This window comes from Gymnogyps californianus, chromosome 4 (genome assembly GCF_018139145.2).
Source record: "Gymnogyps californianus isolate 813 chromosome 4, ASM1813914v2, whole genome shotgun sequence".
Lineage (NCBI taxonomy): Eukaryota > Metazoa > Chordata > Aves > Accipitriformes > Cathartidae > Gymnogyps > Gymnogyps californianus.
Window position 1 is genome coordinate 2762759 of NC_059474.1, and position 18466 is coordinate 2781224.

At 43.3% G+C, this 18466-nt stretch overlaps 1 protein-coding gene across 1 annotated transcript in view; it reads left to right on the forward strand.

Annotated features, from left to right (window-relative positions):
• The window catches only part of SLC4A11 (solute carrier family 4 member 11), a 140797-nt gene that overhangs the window by 81343 nt on the left and 40988 nt on the right, over nucleotides 1-18466 (forward strand). The window contains 3 exon segments of the mRNA XM_050895679.1: nucleotides 3278-3324; nucleotides 7901-8132; nucleotides 9366-9447. Coding sequence (XP_050751636.1) covers nucleotides 3278-3324; nucleotides 7901-8132; nucleotides 9366-9447 — 361 coding nt within the window.

Below are 18466 nucleotides of genomic sequence, written 5' to 3' on the forward strand. Positions count from 1 at the left end.
TCCAAGTATTAAATCTCCTTGTTCATGTTGAGAAGCTGGATGGGTCCTGTTCTTCTGCAAATGGTGGGAAATAAAAAATGGAAGCATGCCACAGTGCCCTGGCGGGGCTCTGAATGTGCCGACACGAGGCCACCAGTGTAAGTCTAATGTTGGCAATTCATCAGTGCTGCTAAAACTGAAGTGAACTCCCAGTGAGTCACTTGTAGCGTATTCAGTAATGCTGCGTGCTTGTGTGCATGCATCGTAGAAATTTGGGATATGCGTGTCGCCTTGATGTGGCTGCCAGGGGATGTTGGAGATGTGTTGCTGACTTTTTGGTTTTTCCCCTGGGCAGAACCTGGAGCACAGCCTAACAGATAAGGTCAGCCACCCCTGGCAGCTCTCCTTTAACTATGTGTGAGGACAGAGACAATAATGCCCCTAGCTAGCTTGCCTAAAATAGACTTTTGCAGCCTGCTTTGTCCAGCAAGGAGGACCACAAAAATAGAAATGAAAATTTAACGTGACCCTGACTACTTCTTTCTGTTTAAGTATGCTTAATCCTAACATTCAGGTGTGAAATCTAGTTATTACTCCTGGTAGTGAGACATAACTGATGATCTATGGATAGTTTCTTACTTGTCAGTAGAGGGTGTATCTGTGGTTTTCTGTATTCATTTAGTCCCCATGAAGGGCTCCTCTGTGGAGGTGCAAGGGTCAAGGGTGTTGCATCTTTTCAGCCCCTCCATAACTGGAGGGAAGCAGTGATAGTACCTTGAAAGAGGAGAAAATGGGTGGCAGGCTGGTGGTGGTTGGTCTTGGGCTTTAGCCAAGCTATCTCCCGACGGATGTGTCATGGGCAACCTTAGGCAGGGTTTTACCCCACATTGCCTAGCGGGCTTCCCTGCAGTAAGTAAATGGGTGGTTCATAAGCCAGGCAGAAGAGCACTTGGGAAGTCTCTGTATTTCTTTCCCCCCATTTTTCATATTCCAGTAGATTTGCTATTATCCCTGAGCAATGTTATAGCACACCAGTGGGCCTTTAAGATAACAGCCCAGAACTGGGATGGCCATATCCAGGTGTCTCCTTTCCCTGGATCAAGTCTGAGTGTCGTGTTGCTTGCATGAAATGATGAATGAGGCTCTGGGCCTTCCAAAGCATCACCTCTGTACCCAGAACAGCTTTTTTTGAGAAGTTTGGAAGATCCTGGTCCAACAGATGTAATTAGATGTTTTAGCTTGTGTTGACAAAGCACCACTCGGTGCTCATCTGAGATGAGTACCTGAGAGAGCTGTCAGTGGGGAAGATTGATACACACTTGAAACCGATAAGAGGAACCAACAGTTGCTGCATGATAAAAGGACAACATGAATTTCTGTTGCATTTGCACGCATCCGTAAGGACAGACTGCAGATATGCAGATATCTTTTTAGCGTGTGCTTGCTATTGTTCAGGGTTGTGGGTATTTTTTGTCTCTCTAGAACTATTTCTTGCAAGAGCAGAAAAACCAAAACATGTTTTCCTCTCAATGAATATTAATGGCTTCCAAATCTTCCAGCATACTTTTGCATGTGTAATTAGGCTGTAAGTTGAGTGAGTGTTGGAGAACTACAAATGTAGGAGCCTGAGGAAAATGCTTGATGTTTCTGGTTTATTTGGGTGCTTGCTTTTTAATAATAAATAGCATTTTTTAGATGAAACAGCTTGTGTTTTCCAAAAGATGTGTCAAAAGCAGTAATAATTGGGACCGTTGCACCAGCAGGCTTTTCTAGTTAAGTGATACTTTTAATCGCATGTACAGCATCCAAGTGAACTTTGGGAGAAGTTGGGTGATGTAACCAAAGCCTCTGAACCATCTTATTTTGTTTAGTGGGAGATGAAGGCAATCTTCTCCCTCATCTCTACTGAAGTCAACTCTGCTCCCAGTTTGAGTTGCAGCCTTTTAACCCCACCGTGGACATGACTTGAATTTCTATTTGATCAGGGATGGTTTTGGTTAAAGCAGCTTTCTGTATGCAAAAAATAATTGCTTTTTTGGAGTTCTGGTGGTTTCATGTGAATTGTATCCTCAGTCAGCTTGCTTATTGGAGAGTAGCAGGGCTGGGCTTGAAGGTGCCTGTGTGTGTGGTCAGCCTGTGAAACAGGATTGCAGCGGTTCTTATAGGTTAGGATTTGGAAGTCCGGATCTGGAAAGGAAGCAAAAACCTCATCTGAATAGCTGTAACTCTGCGTTACATCTCTGTACTTTTCCACAGCTTGACCTCTGGAAAAGTTTTTGGTCTTCAGTGGGTTTTTTCCATGCTGTCACTACGCTCATTTGAATGAAAAGTGTTCATGTGTTTCACGTATAATTTTGGGAGCAGCTCAGTCTTGTGGGTTTTTTGGAGAGTGTGAAGATGAGGACTTAAGGAGAAGGATGCACAGACAGCACCTGTGGTACTAGTGAAGTTACAGAGAAGCCGCATTGGATGCAAGCGGTATGGAGTGGGCCTGTGGCAAAAACAACTGAGTTTTATTTGGTTTTTAGCTTATACCCAAAAAACTGCTTCATAGATACACTAAGAAAACGTTAACGTCGGTGCTTGGAAGTTTGAATTGGGAACTTCCCGGGTACCCCCGTCCCTGTATCTCAGCTGCATATTAAGTGACATTGAATAGTCTCTAAACAGCAGTTTTCTTTCCCAAGAGCTCTGTTGCTTTACGTGTAGATTTATGGAGGCAGCGTGGTGAGTTGACAGGACATTAATGTGCTCATCTTTGAGTCACTGCATGTGATCTCACAGCCTGCTCCCTTGGAAGTGCCTGGGTGTTATTGTTGACTCTTCAATGAGGACAAGAATGGCTTCCAAATTGCATGAGTGTGACTCATGCAATCATAGCCTCAATCTATCAAACAACGATGCATTGGATTAAATGATTACCTAAAGGATTAGGAGTTAGATTTTTCAGGAGGCAGGGAGTGGGGGGAGAAGTGAAGAGCAAAAATACATAGGGAATTTGAAAAAAAAAAAACAAAAAACAACAAACCAAAAACACTAAAAACCCAACCCCAAAAAAAGCTGCAAGACACAAACCCCAGCTGATCAGATAATGCCAATGGCTGCTTCTGCACTTGGTTTACACTTCCAAAATGGGAAATGTTGTAATAATTGAATCTCTGCTTTTCTCTAGAGATCATCCTCTGCCAAGAGTGTGATACTTCACCTTGTTCTGAACCTTCTGCTTGGTTCCTGCTGCCTGTCAGGTACCTGCAATAGTACACTTTTCTGATTTTATTTTATTTTTTCCCCTTTCCAGCTGAAAATGAAAGTGCTGGCTGCGTGTTACTGCACACATCAAGGAAGGTAAGTAGGGATGCTGTCTGATCAATTTATTCTTTTTTCATCATCTAGAAGCAGAGAAAAGGATCTTGAAATGCTCTGTGGGTATGGGTAGGTGTTTTTTACTGGCCTAGACAGAAGGCATATTAATGCCTCTTTCCTTGAATTCCTGTCTGTCTTTAAACCTAAAAAGCCATGTGCTGCTCGTTCTCCAAACAATTTCTCTGTAATTCTGATTGTTCTACTGCTTTTTGTCCCAGACAATTCCTTGACATGTTAATTCATCACTTTCTCTTCCGCAGCTGCCTGCAAAGGGATCCAAGCATACACCGTAGAGATTCACGCTGCTGAGCTCCTCTCGAGCCGAAAGCAGAAACACTCAATAGACATTGCTGTGATTTGGTTTCCTGTTTATTCTAGCTAATCAGGTCTGCCTTCACGAGGTTCAGCAGGAGTGAATTCCCTGGAAACCTGCAGTCTAGGAGGATGATTAGGAAACAATGTTTAGTTTACGCTTGCTCTTGAGACCATAACTCAATGATGAGGTGAAAATGCAAAAAAAAAAAAAAACCCAACCCCTCATATAGGTTGTATTACTACAAACCCCTGACTTCTGACCTCTGAGTACACAGAACGTATGCAGAGAGGAAATGGGTTGATATTTAATACCCCATGAAGTCTTGGTCTTTGGGGCTGTGAGGCACGGCTCATGGTGCTTTAAGTTGTCTGCCTCTTGCCTTATCTGCTGGTTCGAGGGGCTGGCTGGCTGCGTGAAAAGTTGCAGCTTTGCTGATCCTGGTAAATCATATGTTGCAGGCTTCATTGAAGGTTGTAACTTGGGTTCTTAAATCTGTGTACCAAAGAGTTGGGGGCTTTTTAGGGAATCCCAGAGAGCTCTTTAACTCTGCTTTGCTTTAGGCCTCTAAGACAGCTCAAATCCTGAAAAGATATTTCAGCAGGCTGAATTAATAGGGGAATGAAAATGCGTAATAGCTTTAATAGAAGAAACTTTCCCCCCAAGTTTAAAAGAAAAAGAAAACCAAAAAAAAAAAAAACCCCAAAACCCACCACCAACAAAAAAATTAAGCATTGTTTGATATTAAGTCATAGAAGTTAAAATAAGCTATTCTGTGCTCAGGAATGGAAATGTCTTTGTCAATAATTTATCTTGTCTAATACTAGTGCCAAGGTTCTGTGAGTTGTATACACTTGACTGAAAGTAACCTAAGAACTTAATCGCTTAAAGTGCAAATTCTAAGCCCAAATGCGGGATCTGCCTCTGATAAGAAATAGTTGGAAACTGCTAACACATAAGTGTCTCTTTTTTCCTTTTCAGAGCTGTAGGACTCTGCTTTTCTGGCCTGTGGTTCATGCTTGAGCATTTTAGCGTGCTGTTGAGCAACAAATACCAGAAAGCTAGCATGCTTTAGCGGGGCTTGAGAAAAGATACTATTGCCAGTTTTTGCCTCCAGGGAGGATGAGGGGAAATTTTGCACTTCAAATGCAAAGGAAATTGGGACCTGAGTCATGGAGGAGGTGGTTCCAAGTGTCTGGGAAGGGGGAATCGCTAGCAGAAAAGCGGTCAGGTCAGGAGCTTTGTCTGGAGATGTTTCCCTGCTAGGTTGTCCCTGTCTCTGGTGGTAGCCTGTGGTTCTTGTGCCCTTTCAGGAGTGCTGGAAGGGCAATCTGTGTCTCAGGCAAGTTGCTATCTGGCATGGCACTTGGTAGGCATAAATAAGGAGAAGCTCCTTGACACAGTTTGAACTATTTAATCACTATCATGGTGTGTTTCTGAGGGAATTGACCCAAGTGACCATGGCAATAGCACAGGTAGACCTCTGCTCAGGATAACGTGCTTTTTGGACACCCATTCTTGTAAGGTTCTTGCAGTGTCTGTAAATAGAGGTGGTCTCCAGAGCAGCCACCCAGCAGAGAACTTGCATTTTTGGGCCTTCTTGGTGAGTGTTGAGAGCTCTTTTTTGTACAGATAGTGTGTGACTTTGGCCAAGAGACCTGCCTGAAGTCGGGGGAGGCTGTTTCAATGTGTTCCCCCTTCTTTGACACAACAGCCTCTGTTCTTGCCACGATGCAATGTGCAGCTTTGCAATCAAGGACACTCAGTGCTATTAAAATGGCTGTTGGGTAGCTGTCTTCGGTTTCTTGCTAAGCAGTTTCCAGCATCAAGTATCCTGGTGTGACTTGACTATCTAGCTAAAAATATTTGTGAAGGAGCAATCATTAATCTCTCCTGAAACCACTGGGTGTCCTGACTGGAAGAGTTCTGTTTGAGCTATCTCTGAGGTGTTGCTATATCAGTGCTTCCACTGATTTGATTTTGGTTTGTCTCAGGGAGTGATGTATTTATATCTTTTCATGGTAGCTAGTTGCCTTGCGGTGTTTAATGTGCATATCTTCCCCAACATTATGGGAGTGATAATGAGGATGGGTATTGCCCCTGTTTCCTATAAAGGACCAGGAGCAGGGGAATAAAACACTGAGGCATGGAAAATTGTTTACCCAAGGCATTGCCTGAAGCCTGTGGCAGAGCTGGAGCTGAATCCTTATGACTTGCAGTAAGCTGCTGACAGTGCTGTCCTGCCACAACAAGCAAATGATGCTGTCATGCACAGCTCGCTTGGAGGATCAGTGATGATTGAGATGATGTGGACAGATAATAGCCCTCTTCTGAAGGGCTTCTGCCTTTGATTCACTTCTGCTGTCCCTCAGCTGTCTCTCAACTTTCTCCTTTCACTGTTCTGCTTCTCGTGGCTTCTCTCATGCATGGGAGCAGTTGATGACATGAAGCCACTCTTGCTTTTTTGAAAGCTCCTCGGCACCGTGGCACTCCTGATGCTCTTAACCTTCCTCATACCTCCATGGGTACCTCCTCTGCCATCCACCTGGTTAAAGCCCATCTAGGTCATTTGGCCTCTTTGCTGTTTGAACCTATATCCTAGGTTGGACTCTGCATGCCAGACAAGCTGAAATGAGTTGCCTTTGGGAGGTGGTTGCTGGTCGTATGGTGACCTCAAGAACACCTGTGTTACAGGTGGTGATAGGTGTTTCAACCTGCTCTCATGCAGTGATAATTTGAGACTGACTTGGCCGCTTGCAGTTATATGGTCTCTTTTAGGTGGAGTTATAATGTAGCTGTGTCACTGTCTCCTCTCCTAAGAACAGATGGCAACAAAGCCTTGGGGGTGGGAGCTGAAATCCTTCAGAGAATCCTTCCTCTCAAGGATGCTGTGTAAGAAGTGATTGATGCAAAGTAAAACAGTGCTAATTGCAATGGATGTGTACTGACAACTTGATAGTTGCTGTGATAATTACAGTAATTAGTGAGATATTAGCATTTTTTCCCTGTGTCTAGGCTATAAATGGAACAGGTAGAGAGGGTATGTGTGAGAGGAGGGTATCCATGACTCAGGCTCTGGGGTGGTTCCGTAACATGGGGGAGAACGTGCCAAGGTCCTGGTTGTGGAGGCAACTTGGTGTCAGACTTGTAAAAGCAATTCAGAGCTTGAGTCTTACTGAGCTTAAGGGGAACTGAGAGTTTAAATGTATCTTGACAATCTGGTCCTCAGCATCATGAATTCAAGCCTGACTGGTTTCCCATCAGAAAACAAAGTGCAGTTCCCATTTCCTCACTCAGTCTTAAGCTGTTGCAGGAGAGGACAGGACTGTCAGTCCTCCTTGACTAGTACTGTGAGTGCTAACTGTGTGTGTGGATTTCGAAGGACTGTGAGATGGGAATGATGTGTTTGTAGTTTGATCACTCAATGAACAAACTTCACAGCTGACAAATACAGAAAGGAGTTGAGGTTCTATAATACAGTGTGGCTGTTTCTTCTGCCTCAAGGCCTACAAGTCTGGGACAGCAGAGGGAACCAGCAGAGTGAGACAGTTTCAGCCTCTGTCTGCTGTCTTTTTTTTATTATTGCTTCAAAGCTAGATGTTATGCATAAAGGAAAAAAACTTGTTGGGAGTGGGAACAATAGAAGTTTAGGAAGTGTCAAAAAAAGGTGATGGACTGGATGGCATTCCCCATCTCCCACTTCAGGCTCCCTAACCGGGAGCACTGGGGAGAGATGGTTGCCAGCCTGAGGAGAACTGGGTTAGGTTGCACTGAGATGCATACTGAGATTCATGCTGCTGAGCTCAGAGTCCATTTCTTCCGAATAACTTTTCCCATGTTTCTGCAAACTTCTTGAATTATTTAAACCCAAAGAGGATTTTAAATGTTACCTTAAACATTTTTGCTTTTAGGCTAACTTATGTGCTTTATGCTAGGCAAAAAACCTAATTTTTTAAATTCTGCTTTCCATGTCAGATGGATGCCCAGGCATCATTTATACCCTGTGGGCACTCTGTTAGGATAAGCCTTGAAAATGCAAACCTTCAATGCATTAATGCATAATGCATGACTGCATTAAAACTCCTTTTCTTCTAGAATGTGATCTGAATGGTCAAAGTGATTCCAGAATCATTGGTTGGGTGGCAGTAACCTCAGCAAAACTGCTTGTGAACTACACAGATCCTAGGCCTTTGTTGTTAGGTATTGCGTATAGTTGTCTAATGCTCTGACCTCTTCTTAACGCAGTACCTGAAACTAAAGAATTTTGAGGAGGAAGTCAGAGCCCACCGAGACCTGGATGGGTTCTTGGCCAGAGCCAGCATCATCCTTGATGAAACGGCCACCTCCTTGGACGATGTTCTTCGAGAGATGCTGAAACACTTTGCTGAAGATCCTGAGAACATGGAGCCAAGCTGCAACTTTGAAAAAATCATGAGCACTTTATTCACAGATTCAGGGACCCCACGAGAAGGGAATGGTAATCAACTCTTGATTTGCTTTTGCCTGCCGGGTTACTGTTGTCATCCTTTTCATTGGTGGTGTGTTGAACACTCACTACTGTGTGGTCCCCAGACTTGCATGTTGCATGTGACGCTGGGGGTTTATTTTTCCATGTCACTCAGACTGAAGGGGTCTCATGTCTCCAAGGTTTTTATGTTTTGGTGCAGTCTGGCCCCTGTTTCATTAAGATGACACATAGTGGTGTTCTCTGGGTTGAGAAGTCTACAGCACTGGAATGTCTTGTCTGTTTGGACCCATTAGGTGTGCTTGTCCTCAGACAAGTGTCCGATGCTCTTCAGCAAAGAGACACTTGCTGGTGTCTCTTCAGAAATGGCTCCTTTGCCTTGTGATTCTCCATGTGAATTCACACAGGCTGGGGAATTTTGCCTGCTTTGGATGAGTAATTGGTTGGGGAGGGCTGAACCTTCGTGTTGCTCCCAGCCCGCTGGAAGAAGGGATGAGAGGCACTTTGTTTTCCTCCAGAAATTCAACTAGGGCAGCCCTAGCTAACCTTAAGCTATCAGCAAATGTCATAGCGTAGTCTAAAAAGCTACCTTTTAGCCCAAGATGTAAAGAAGCTTAACTAAGCATTGTTTCTCTGTAGGCACCCATGATGTTTCAGAGTCAACAGGAATGAATATACAAACATGTACATCGCACCTCAAATGTAACTGTCACAGCCTGAGTGAATTTGTTTAACAGATATGTCAAGTCCTGAGCATGTAGTAAGCATGTTCATGCTTTGGTTACTTCTTGCTACCTGTCTTAGAGCTTTGCATTTATAATCTCTTTAATTTAGGCTTTCTGCCAATAAAGAAAAATTAAGCAGTGCTGTAAAATAACATGAGAACAGTAATTAGGAAGAGGGGGAGAGAGGGCAGGGGATTCGGAAGGCGATGCCTCTTCCAGTCCTGTGTGTGTGTGTGTTGAATAATGCTAATCTAATAAGCTAATACTGCAGTAGGTTGATGTTGGGAGGAGAAAACAGCTGCCTTTCCGAGCTGTGAATAGTTTAAGGACAGAATTCAAAAGCATCAGGACAAATGTTTCCATCTTTCTCTGTCACCCCCCACCCTTGCATCAATCCACTGTGCAGAAAAAATAAGTATGCTTGGTATTAGTACTCAGCTTCCATTTGAAAGGGGATGTTATTTGCAGGTGCAAACCAAACGTGGACAGCCTGTAATGTTTCCCTCTTCTTTTTTCCTAGTTCACCTCTTGTCAGATACAATTCAAGGGGTCACGGCAACAGTCACAGGGGTGCAGTATCAGCAGTCCTGGCTCTGTATCATGTAAGTACCTGGGTTGGATTAGCAGAATCCACTGGCTGCTCAAAAGCTGTAACTTTTCCTGCTGCTGGGAAGAATAGCGATTCAGAATGTGCCCTTGTGAGTCAGGATGGTGATACCCTCTCTATCCATCCTGGCCTGTGGGATCTTGGTCTCAGTGTTGGGCTGCTCCTCTTTGCAAATGAGCAAGCAGTAGCCTGGGCAGAAGTGACCGCAGTCTCTACAGGGCGTTAAGCTCTTGGATGCTATCGAAATCTGGTGTTAACAAGCTAAGAATGCTGAAGAAAAATCTGAGCCAGAAAATGCTAATTACTGAGAAATGTTAATGAGAGGAACTTCTGTAAGGGACAGACAAACTGCTTCATGGACTACTTTGCCTGCCAAAGTCTGGGAACTTGTACCAAAAGATTTCTTAGGTCCTTTGAAAACATCTAAACTTTGTAACTGAAAATTAAAGTCAGAAATTCTGACACTATTTAGACACTGATTACTTTGACAATTAATTCAGATGCTGATTAATTGTCAACACTGTTAAACATTGAAGCAGACCCTTAAGACAGTAAGGACTCTGTCACCTGGGATTTATGAGACATGGTGGCTTCACCCCAGCTTCCACTTGACCAAAACTGGGTTTTGAAATTGTTGTCTCGAAGTCAAGCACACTGGGCGAGCCAAACTGTCCCTTCACAGAGGAAGGCCAGAACCTGAGTCACTGAGCCAACCAAACCAATGTGATTTGACTTCTGTCTGCTTTATGCATATGCAGTCTCTAATTCAAGTTGTCAAGAAATATGTTAATTCCTAGAGAAATTCCTAGGATATGTTGGATAGGTGACTAAAGTCTTGGGGAGTGCATGCACATATTTGAGCCTTCGCAGCCAGTTTGCTAGGACAACTGTCACAATAGCTTTCCTTCTACTAGCAGTTATTCTCCTTCCTTGTGCTTATGGCTGGAAAAAATGTAGAGTATTCTGCCTTGGAAATAGATGTTTTTTTTAAACAAACAAAAAATCCCATCAACAAACAAAAATCCCACCCTTCTTTCTAATCTCTTATGAAAGAGAAAGATGTGGTCTCTCTATAAAAAAGGTAACTATTGTGTATCAGGGCTCTGTTCTGTGAAATAAGTGAACTGGATAATGTCCATGCTGCGTGTGCTACTGTCAGCTCTACTCTTACGCCTGGCATGTACAGAGCAGCTTGCACAATGAAGAAAATGAGTTTATACAGTAAAATGGTCTTTCTGTACTGATCAACCAAGAGGACTTTTGAGCAGTTTTCTCCACTTTGGATGCCATAGGTAGCATAGCGACAATAAGGATATATACATCCTACTCTAGGAAGGGTAGAGGCTGGAAGTTTCTACTGTGACGTGGCTCTGTGGAGGGCTTTGGAGAGCGGTGACTTAATAACAAAGCGTTTCTAGAGGTCATGATATAAATGCTGTGATTATATACATGAAACTGAAAAGGGTATGTTCAGCCTTTCTCTAGAAAGTGTGCCAAAGTTTTAAATGCATCCATGTGAGTAATACTAGCTTCCATGACAAGACATGATTTGAAAAATAAGCTTACAGCCTGAAGGTGTCTTGTGCAAAACTTTCCTTGTTTCTTCCTTTTGTTACTCTGAAGAGGGAGAAGAAAGTGGTGGGAAAGCAGTGATGAGTTATTAACTATAATTATCTCATTATTGCACTGTATTTCTGCTGTAGCTATTGTGCAACAGATTGTGAACCATATTTTTAGATCCTACATTTTTCTTGAAGTCAGATTGCAAAACAACTTCCAAAACTCTGAAGTAAAAGGAATTTGTTGATGAAAAAATTTGCCATGAGTGGGAAGAACCTTTAAGATATCTGCTGTTCTTTATCCTTGCATTTAGTCTCTACTCTTTGCCAAATTTTAAATTAGCACTGCTGGTTTTTGTGCACCTTAACTAACTTTTTATTCCCGGTGGATGAGATAGGCTTGAGTATCATGATAGGATTATATTAATGAGGAAGAGCAGCTCAGAGATATGGTTTTGGTAGTGTTGCTTCTGCATTGATTTCGAGGGGAAATATTACAGCAGAAATTAGCTTAGAGTCAAAGAAAAAAACTTGTGTAGGATTTTCACTGAGTTGTTCAGAGCCTGGCTGCAGAAGACCATTCCTAATGGACACAAAATTTGGTTCCCTCTCTCTTCTGTGCTGGAGAGAGGGCTGCTCTTTCTTATCTGACTTATCCTCAGTGGGAAGAGTGGTGGGGAAGACCTAGGGTGAAATAGCTATTCTGCTTCTGCTGGAATTGGTGCTTTCCTGACAGTTTCAGGTCTGTTGAACTGCCAGCAAGGTCAGATGTACCATGTGGATCTGGGCTTAGAGCCATGTGACAGAACAAAACCATTGAGGAATTGAAGATCTCAAGGTTTGAATGTTCCACTGAAGTCTAGGAAAACAACTGGCTTCTGATTCACAATAGGCTTTAGGGCTTTTTTGTCAAGAATGACCAAAACCTGATCTTGCTGAAGCCATACCAGGGTACATAAGCTTATGGAAACCTTGAGACTCCCTCATTAAAATTCTGTGTAGCTGAGAGTAGCACAGAACTGCATGCCCCACTAACCAGCAGTCTTCAGCTCTAGAAGAATGAAGGTTGCTAGTATTTGTTTACGTGATGGTTTTCTAACTAGAAAGCAAATCTTTGGAGTTACAGATTAGCTTCATCAGTCAAGGACACGATCTCATACCTTGGAAACCATGGACACAACTCTTTCTTTCTCCTATTCATAGCGTTTGCCAGAACAGCAAGACAAACTGGCACGGAGATCTCCTGCTGCTTCACTGTGAAGCTGCTGGTTGACTGTTTCATTAGAGAATTTGGGATGAGGGATAGCCAGACCTGTCCCAGAACGGGGAGTGCTGAACTGTTATCCTCAGACTTACTCAGTTATTTATCATGAGGAAGCTCTGCTGTTAGTAGGAGCTTAGGGAGGTACTTTGGTACTGCTCCAGCATGCAATGATTGCAGCAGGTAGATGTACTGCCAGGAGGGTGCTCGGAGTTCCCCGTGAACCACCCAGACCTACCATGATCCAGAGCCTGGAGGGGGTAAACTGGATGCTTTGCATGTCTGGATCGGGAAAGGTGGAGAAGCAGCCCCTGTGAGAGCTATGGGTTTTGGTGTTGCACAGTTTTGTGGCTCAAAAAGCCCAAGGCAGGGCCCCCCCGCCTTATCCAATGGAGAGTATGTGGAGAAGTGGCTCTCATCACCAGCCAAGTCTTATCACACCCAATTGCTGCTTTCACTGTCTGACAAATGGAGATGCAAATGCCTACTTTCTTAATTCCCCCCCCCCCCGCTTTGAGTGAAGGTTATCTGATGCCAAGGATGTTAAAGTAACTGTGGTGGATCTGTCTCCTTGATGTGCTCCTAGGAGAAACACCAGCTGTGTGGGTTATTGAACAAATGCTCCCTGAGCTGAGTGGAATTCCCCAGGCATCACAACTTCCAGGCTATATTCTTCTTGCCAGGAGATAAATATAATTGCTTTCTTCCAAAGCTGAATCCTTAGAAAAACATGAAAGCAAGCTGCTTCATAGTCTGGATTGAGTAGTTGAAGAGCCGTTTCCTTTGGCTGCATTGATAAGGCACATGGATTGGTGAAGGACTTATTTTCAGTGCATTCAACTGATTTGCTAAAGCTGTTTTAACGGGCAAAGCAGAGGAAAAAAGCCTCTCTGCAAGCAAAGAGTGGTTTAGTGGTTTGTGTGCTCTGTGTTGCTATAAAATTGCTTGCTCTGATCTAGTGTGTCATTGCAATGATTCCTGTGGAGGAGTTTAACTCGGAAAAACCCAGGCAGCCTTTCAAAAACAGGTATTGTGAGGTTATTTTGGATATCAAGCAAGACTGCTGTTCAAATAGAGGAAAGTTTAAGAGTAATAACTTCTCAGATTTCATGTATAACTGATGGTTGTGTGAAACACGTTACAAATGGATCTATTGACAAAAGTAACGCAAAGCCTATTTCATATGTTTAAGGATTTGTCCAGACCCAGAGTTTTGTGGGTCTATAGAAAAGCCACGTTGCTTCTGATTTAGCTGTTGAATAGATTTCAAATAGAGATGCTTCAGCTACTGCGTATTGCTCAGAATATTGCCCCTTCTTTCAAAGAGCAAAATGGGATGCTATGGGAAATTAAACAGTTTGACTGTTTAAAACAAGTATTATCCTTTAGAGGAATGATTGTAAGATTTGGAGTTTGTAAACAAGAGCCTCTCCTCCAGAATTTATAACGATCATCTCAAATGTTTTTGGGTTCAAAGAACTGATTGATTTTCTTCTAAGTGCCTAGCCACCTTGTTGGGCTGTCCCAGGTTATGCTGGAGAGCTGAAGCTCTTGCAGGTGCTGTGTGGTGAAAAAGAGTTCTCAAACTCAAACCCTTCATTAGGAATTTGGGTCCCGAAGGAGATCTGTTGGAGAGAAGGATGACTCTCTTTTTCAGTGCCTGCAGCATGTGTACAGGGAGGAGGAGATGTCTCCTTATGCATTGACCTGTAGGAAGTACTTTCCCCTAGAGAGATTAACTGCTAGAGAGGATGGGTCTTTCTGGAGCCCAGCAAAGTGCATTTACCAGTCTAAAATGATATCCAGCTTGGAGCGACTTTGTTGCTGAAACAACCCTGTGCCAAGCTGCGGGTGAGCTGGCTTGCTGGTCACAGCTTCATTCCTCGCTTGCAAATTCTGGTTTCTGAAAGCTTGTGCCTGGAGCTGCTCTGCAGAGGAAGATTTATTTGCAGTGGATGAGAACAAGAAGTGTCATTGTTGTTCTGCATTGGGACAGGAAAAGGCTGGCTAGCTGATTACCTCTGCTGGGCACTTTTTCTTACTGCAGGGGATAATTTGTTTCTGAATTAACTTCCTTTTTTGCCCTGTTTAAAGAGGGTTTCTGTTTCTCTTGGGTCTCCATAGTTTGACCCTTTTTATGATTTGGTTGAGAAATGTGTTATTACTCTGATAATATCTTGGGTGTGGGGCAGACCTGCAGTGTGTGTGACTTGGTGTATCAGTGATTTTGGTGGAGCGTTGCCAGTTCTCACCATCAGAGTGCCATGCTCAACGCCGCTAGATACGCAGCCTGGAAAAAGAGGAGGACAGCAAAGCAGGAATGTATGCTATAATTTAAATGCCCTTTTTATGAGCTCAATTATTGGAGGATCAAGATAAAATTGCTGAGAACACAACCTGGCATGTCATTAAATCATAGCCCAGCATTTCCTTGTGTGACTAATACTGGGTGAAAATAGATTGATTTTTTTTCAGCTTTCTGGCCAAACCGAAGGAGAATCAAATTTAGCTCAACCCAAACCAAAAGGGGACTTGGAGGCTTTGGCCAAACCAGACTTGATTTAGAGTCGGCTGAAAATGTCTTGCTAATTCTCAGGTTTTTGGGGGCTTTGGCTATTTACCCTTCAGAATTTTTTTTCTTAGTGGGAATTTACTTAAGTGCTACTTGAAAAAAGTTGCTTCATTTTGAAAGTGGCTCTCCTCTTGGCCTGAACTATGCTGAGTTTTACCTGCAGTCTTGCATAACCTGGGATTTCTCCATGTGAACCAAAACTTTTTTTGTCCTTTACAAATATTTGCACAAGTCTAGTAGGGACTGCATTTTTGCTTTGTGTTATATTTGTGTCTGGATTCTGGAATTAAAACAAAAGTGGGAGCTCTAAGTGCTACACCAGGGAATAGGATTTGAGTCAGCTAAATAATGGCTTAAATTTGAAGAAAAGCTTGAGATGCCAAATGATGGATGGGCAGAAGTGACTTGGCCTTGCACTAAAAGTACTGAGACACCATTTTTTTCCCCCCTAAATAAATGGGTATAACGGAGCAAGACCAGGCTCAGTGCAGATGAGGCTGCATTCTGCACAAAGGCACTGTTGCTCCCCTCCATGCAGCAATGCTGAGGTGCATCAGACCTTCTCTGTGGCACCTGTTTAAATCTGGTTTTACTCTGGTTTACCTCACTAAACCAACTCAGTCTGATTTGTAAAGGTATTGTGTCCATACATTGACCTAAACTAGGCTGGAAATTCTTCAGTGGTCCACACTCAGTTTTACTGGTGTAACCGATACTGGGATTCAGATGCATGTGTCGGTGTCAGTAGAGCTCTTTACAGAAGAGTTGGAAGAAACTGTCTCATAGGTGTGAGAAGTCTCAAACTCCAGCACTGTGGATAAAACTATTTCAGATAAAAATGGGTAATGATGACAGTGGGTTTCTTGGTGTCTTGTGAATGTGCTCAGTGTTGCTAAGTCTTCCAGTACCGCCTAAGCGCTGCGAGATCCTCTTGCCGCACACTTTCCCCGTCCCTCAAGGTAAGGAAACAGTGGACTCCTGATTTAGAGAAACACAAGGTTTTGGTGTGGTTGCCAGGAAAATCAGCTTGTATGTGAAAGCAATCCAATAACAAAGAGCAGCCTTTTAGAGTCAAGTTTTCCCCTCCATACCCAAGAGGCTCTTGAGCTGAAGTGATGTTGTAGCCCTGTGGACTGGCACTGTTGGCAGGACTGTCATCTCTGGAAAGCGTGGCCTTAGAGACAAGTTACTGGAGCTGAAACATAACCCTGTCACTTCAGGGAGAAAGCTAGCTACCGAAGAACATGTGCCTTGCTTAATTATTGCACTATATAATAGATTTTTCCAAATAACTTGCTATATTGCAACATGACTTCATGTATTGTAGCTAAGGGAGCAGGGCTCTTGCACGTTGGCTTTTCTGCCTTGGATAGGAGCAAGTTGAAATTCTGGGGGGTTTTTGTGAGGTTTCAGTTCTTGGATTTACTCAAATGGGGTGAGAGCAGGCAAGCACTGCTGGGCAGCACTGCTGAGATAGCTGGTAACTTGTACCTCCACAATATGTACAAACTTACGTTCACGTGCATGCCTTAGTATCCTGCCCCGCTTCAGGCACCGAGGCGTGGGCTGGTGTGATCAGCCCTTGCCCTGTAATAAGGCTTCTCTGGTCATACTTTGTACTTCAGGTCAGACTTCTTGCTAGGTCAGGTACTGCCTGATAGACATGGTAGGAAAGGGATGATGTCTGGAAAGTGTTACTACAACTCTGTGAGCAGTAGGTATCTGATATCTGCTTCTGGCCATCTCCGGAATAGAAATGGTGTTCAAAATGCCCAGAAAGCTTTCCTTTTCAAAACAAATTAATCGATGAGCTCAACAGCTGAGGTATGAAAATGCTGAGAACAGAGCTTAAAATAAGGGTCGTTTTTGCTAATGGTGCATTAACCATTCACTGTTGGTGACCAGTTCAGGTGGATGAAGGTGAGAGAACTGAAGGTCTTGGACCATTTGAAGGTTCTCCTGTTAGTGTAAAGCCCAGAGTTCAAGTTTCTTCCCTGTTGGCTTGTTGGACTGTAACACAAGGAGACTCGTAGCCACAGCAGGATCGCTACTGAGGGCTTTGATTTGCTTGTGAAAACCAGTGTTGTCTGTGCTGATTTGATCCCTTGGAAGGGAAGGACAAGGATTGTTGGAGATCCAAACTATGGGTTTAGTTGAGAAGATAGCTTGCACTCTGTTTTCAACTACTTCAGAAGAGATTTATTCCTAACCTTAGGACCTGCCTTGATCTTTCTCTCTTCCAAAGCTGATTTAAGTAGAAAAAGGACAAGGGGCTGTGGTGGAGGGGAGTTAGGAAATAAATGAAATACTGTCATCCTACTCATGACCTATATTGTTCTAATTAAGCTGTTTGGTTGCTCTCAGATATTTAAGTGCCTTTGTCAGATTAATTTGTGTAAGTAGGCTGTTTCCAGTCTGTGATCAGGAAGTCAAACTCAATAAGAAAATACTTGGTGGCGTGATTTTTGTATGCAAGTTAAGAACTTAATAGAAAATATAATGTACTCCTGACTAGTACATCTCCAGCCAAAGATCTTCAGGAGCCATTACTGGAACAACCCTCAGGGTGCGTGGATGTGAGAATACACGTTAAAAGGAATGGGCTAGAATAATGGAAGAGAAGTTAAAGGAGAGATGAAACCTACTATCACAGAGGACTGTGATAGGTGCTTGCTAGATGAATAAAAGGGAGCAAGCAGTCAAAGTGCCTTTGAACCAGGAAAAAAAGGGGGGAGGAAATCAGTCCAAGGTTGGAAAACACACTTCTGTACCTCTTTCAGTGTCAACAGGCAAACTGTGTACATATTTCACCAGTGCTTTTCAGAAGAGTTGAGAAGTAGTAGGTGGCTTTAATGGGAAAAGGAGAGCTGCAGTCCAGCCTGGTGTTAGCTGCCTCCTGCAACTGCACCAAGCCACTTTGCTGCTTTTTCAGAGTTTCCCAGCAGGAAAAAGGATGGCTACCCAGATCACAGCTCTGTTTAAATATCCCAGGGTGGAGACAGACCTGGTCTTTCATGGCCTCCAAAGATGATCTCTGTGTTGATTTCAAACAACTTGTTGCTAGTCTTTGTTATGGGAGTCAAACAGCCATCACATGCCCAGCAGGGCTGGCTGGATTGCAGCCAAGGATTTCTGTCTGAGCAGTAATCCTGCCTGCTACAGCCTCTGTAGATCTTGAGCAGGGAGGTCAGCTTGGTTTCTATAACACCTGTACCAGAAAGGGGAAAAATAACAGCTGAGAGCAAATAGGGAAAGCCATTCAAACAGAGAGATCTGCTCAAGGCAGAAGTGGAAATATGTTGGTTTGGCACCTTGCCTTAATGTTTCCAAAAGCACTTTGGGAGATCAGGTGAAAGTGAAGTGTAAACTGCTTGTCAGTAATGTAGGTGGTGTTTTTTTTCTAAGAGGGCTTCTTTTGTAGAAGCTTCTGTAGCACTGCAAGTACTAGGTATGTTGCACTCTATCTTTTGATTTCTTGGCTATTAAAAAGCAGATGGGGAAGAGGGAGAATACACCTTGAAATCTTGAAAGTTACTTCCCATAAAAACATGGATGCAAATTCTGTAAAAGTTAGCAGAATTGGGCTACCAGTAACTTAAAGTCACTGTTTAAGACTTCAGAA